Source organism: Triticum dicoccoides, chromosome 4A (genome assembly GCF_002162155.2).
Source record: "Triticum dicoccoides isolate Atlit2015 ecotype Zavitan chromosome 4A, WEW_v2.0, whole genome shotgun sequence".
Classification (NCBI taxonomy): Eukaryota; Viridiplantae; Streptophyta; class Magnoliopsida; order Poales; family Poaceae; genus Triticum; species Triticum dicoccoides.
The window spans coordinates 183,070,184-183,073,218 of NC_041386.1; the positions used below are offsets into that span (position 1 = coordinate 183,070,184).

General features: G+C 44.9%; 1 protein-coding gene across 1 annotated transcript; it reads right to left on the reverse strand.

Moving 5' to 3' along the window:
• Positions 1 to 446: 446 nt before the first annotated feature.
• LOC119285601 (macro domain-containing protein VPA0103-like) lies at positions 447 to 2,660 on the reverse strand. The gene is made up of 7 exons (XM_037564923.1): positions 2,401 to 2,660; positions 1,694 to 1,742; positions 1,498 to 1,600; positions 1,313 to 1,408; positions 1,146 to 1,220; positions 971 to 1,040; positions 447 to 743 (listed from the first exon to the last, which is right to left on the reverse strand). The coding sequence occupies exons 1-7, from the start codon at positions 2,641 to 2,643 to the stop codon at positions 660 to 662; spliced, it is 720 nt and encodes a 239-aa protein (XP_037420820.1). The 5' UTR covers positions 2,644 to 2,660; the 3' UTR covers positions 447 to 659.
• Between the last annotated feature and the right edge of the window lie 375 nt (positions 2,661 to 3,035).

Sequence of the window (3,035 nt, forward strand, 5' to 3'; positions counted from 1 at the left end):
CTCTATGGAGAATGGAACTGAAGCAATCATCGAGGAGAAGCTTTGGCATGCTCGTTTGCTCTGTTTGATCATGTGCTAGATGCCCCTACAGCAGAATGTTTGGCGCTAAAGAACGGGATGATGCTAGCGGATCAACCATGGATGTTCCCAAATCATTTTTGAATCTGATTAAGTAGAAATATTAAGGCCTGCAATGGGGAATTAGAAATATTAAGTCCCTACTCTTCACTACGGGCAGAATGCTTTCTGTGCTCAAAGGATTGGCTCAGTATCCTTTACTTATTGCACGAGAGAAGCAAACAATGTGGCACACACCCTGGCTAGGAAATCTTTCTATTCACATTCTGTTTTTTCTTGGGAGGATGATCCCCCAGATTTCCTGTTAGCTGATCTTATTAGAGATGTATCAATTATCTTAGATGAATAAAGTGTACCACACGTTCAAATGTGCTGTCACTTGCCGGCCATCTTATAGATATGAAAATGAAGCATAAAGAACGGTAAAATATTATTCAGGGCACTCATCCGGCATATCCATCTAACTATCTTTCAGATAAACACATTCAAACTGCGCCATACATACGATCATGGTCAACAGACTCTAGTGGTCATATTAGACGCTGGCTAACATGCGCATACTACACTGATATCATAGTTATTTATTTCTCAAATTGCGTCAGCATCTCCTGGGCAGTCTCACGCCAAACGTTGTAGAGCTCATCCGAGAACAGAACAAAATGCACCTGCCAATTACAAAGTGATTTACATATTTAATAGACATAGATGACAACACCACGAAAACAGGATAACAAACTTCCATGTCTAGAGAGGTGTAATACTGCAAGTCTGACTAGTCATAATGGATTTCCAATTAAATTATTGGTTGTATAGTTCCTGCATTTTAGTGTAAAATGGCATGTGGTTACAAATACCAGTGCACTGCAGTATACTACCACAGGCTACGACTAACCTCTTTAATATCCCCTGAAATTTGTTGAGCAGCTGAAATAGCTATGTTTGATGCTTCCTTTGGAGGGTAACTGCATGCATGCTCAAATCGTGTTAAACTTCTAAATTTTGATAGTGCAAAAAATAAACTGCATAAAAAGTAGATAGATGAATGAAAACGGGCACCTGGTACATACCGGAAAATACCACAAGATATAGCAGGGAATGCAACGTACTGAATGCCATTCTCTTTAGCAACCTTTAAGCTATTTCTGCAATTAACAAATGCAGATCAGGTTGTTTTTGCCTGATTCAGCAGCTAGAACAGCCTTCTCTAATATATAGTGTAAAAGGAGGAACTTACTCGTATGCATTCTTTACTGATACCTCAGGCTTCCTGTCCATATCATATATGGGCCCAACTGTATGGATCACACGGGACACAGGAAGCTCAAAAGCTCTGTTCACATTCAATATACAGGCAAATTGATATAGTTTCACGAAGATAGCATTCTGTTGGTACCAAAATGAATGAGAGAATGTACTGACGGAGTAATTCTAGCTTCTCCAGTAGAGCAACGGACTCCAGGTTTAACCTCTGGAACTTCACGGCATGCTAGAACAAGCTGTGGTCCAGCAGCTTGATGTATAGCTGACATAGGGGTTTCGACTTAGTAATTAGTATGAGATATTGGACCATCAGTGAAAAATAAAATTATTACACTTCTCAAAAGCTAGTTTATACCTCCATCAACACCTCCCCCTCCTAGCATTCGTTCATTAGCAGCACTGACCTGCCAAAATAAATCTCAGTTATATAATTCACTGTTGAATACAGAGAAAGATAATTGCTTCTATGCAAAATGTAACACATCAGTTTATTATAAAACACAAATGGAAGTAACAGAAGGATTTAGTAAATACTCACATAATAGATCATATCATACAAGCTTGCAAAGGCTTAAGATCGTAACTGGCTGAATGGATTTGTAATAAGATATTGGATTTATAAACTTGTTGCAGAAGGGACTGCAACTTTCCTGATGATTTGAGGCTCAGAACTCAAATTCCACTCCATGGAAAATAAGCTGACAGTCATTGGGGAACTTGATTCAGACTTCTTGGTGATGCCCTTAATGGCAGACGGAACCGATACGGACATTAAAACAGAAAATAAGCATAGCTAAGAAGACCCTGTTCCCCAACCCAGACCTAGGCAAAGGCCTGTTCCATCTGAGAAGCCAGCCTAACTACAACGCCGTCTGGTGGTTCCGGAACTGGGTTCAGTTCATCCCATGCTCAGATCCCACTACGCGCCGTAGCTGCTACTGCGTATCTGGTAAAATACAACTCGACCCATCTCACCTATCCAAGCATATCTACATACGCAAGCAGTATTGCGTGGAGGAGACAAGGTGGGATTGGATGATGGGATGGAGCGGAGGAACTTACGATGGTGTCGGTGGCGCCGTCGACGGACCAGAGGGTGATGTCGCCCTTGTGCAGCTTCAGCGCGCCGGCCCCCGACGCAGCCGACAGCCGGAACGCCTCGCCGCCTCCGAATCCAGACGCCGCCATCGCGAAGGCTCTCCTCGCTGGGCCGATGCTTGGCCGCCGCCTACGCAGCCACTTGGGAAGTGGAAGTGGGAGCAACGACGGCGTCAGGAAAATTCTGGTGGCCGCACGCGACGACATTCGTGGGGAGCGAGCGTGAGTGTCCCTGTAGGCCTGGACGGCAGCCTGGAGTAGGCCTAGATCCGTGTTACTCTGGACCTTTTGTTTGGCCCGTTTATAAGCTCGGCCCGCGTAGCACATTCCTTCTAATTGCACCTCCGCGGTAGCTCCTATACTACGCATTCTGCGTCAAAATGTCGCGCTTTCGCACAGGCACATCGTTCGCGGTGCGTTGATTGGGCCGGCCCATTGCAGTGCGCCGCAAAAAGCAAGTGGAAAAAAATCGCAGAAAGGTAGGTCGCGACGGGAGCTCCTATAGGGCGCCTTAAGCGCCGGTTGAGGATCCGGGCGCCCACTGCAGCCCGCTAGTGGGCCGGCCCATAAATACGCTGGCCATTGAAAAAATGTATTTC

Bases quoted from the DNA above. Each gene is read 5' to 3' on its own strand.
- LOC119285601 (XM_037564923.1), bottom strand. From the start codon at position 2,643: ATGTCGTCGCGTGCGGCCACCAGAATTTTCCTGACGCCGTCGTTGCTC. The intron at 1,743-2,400 runs GTAAGTTCCTCC...TTATTTTGGCAG, and splicing joins ACGGCGCCACCGACACCATC to GTCAGTGCTGCTAATGAACG. The intron at 744-970 runs GTTAGTCGTAGC...TGTAATTGGCAG, and splicing joins TTTCAGGGGATATTAAAGAG to GTGCATTTTGTTCTGTTCTC.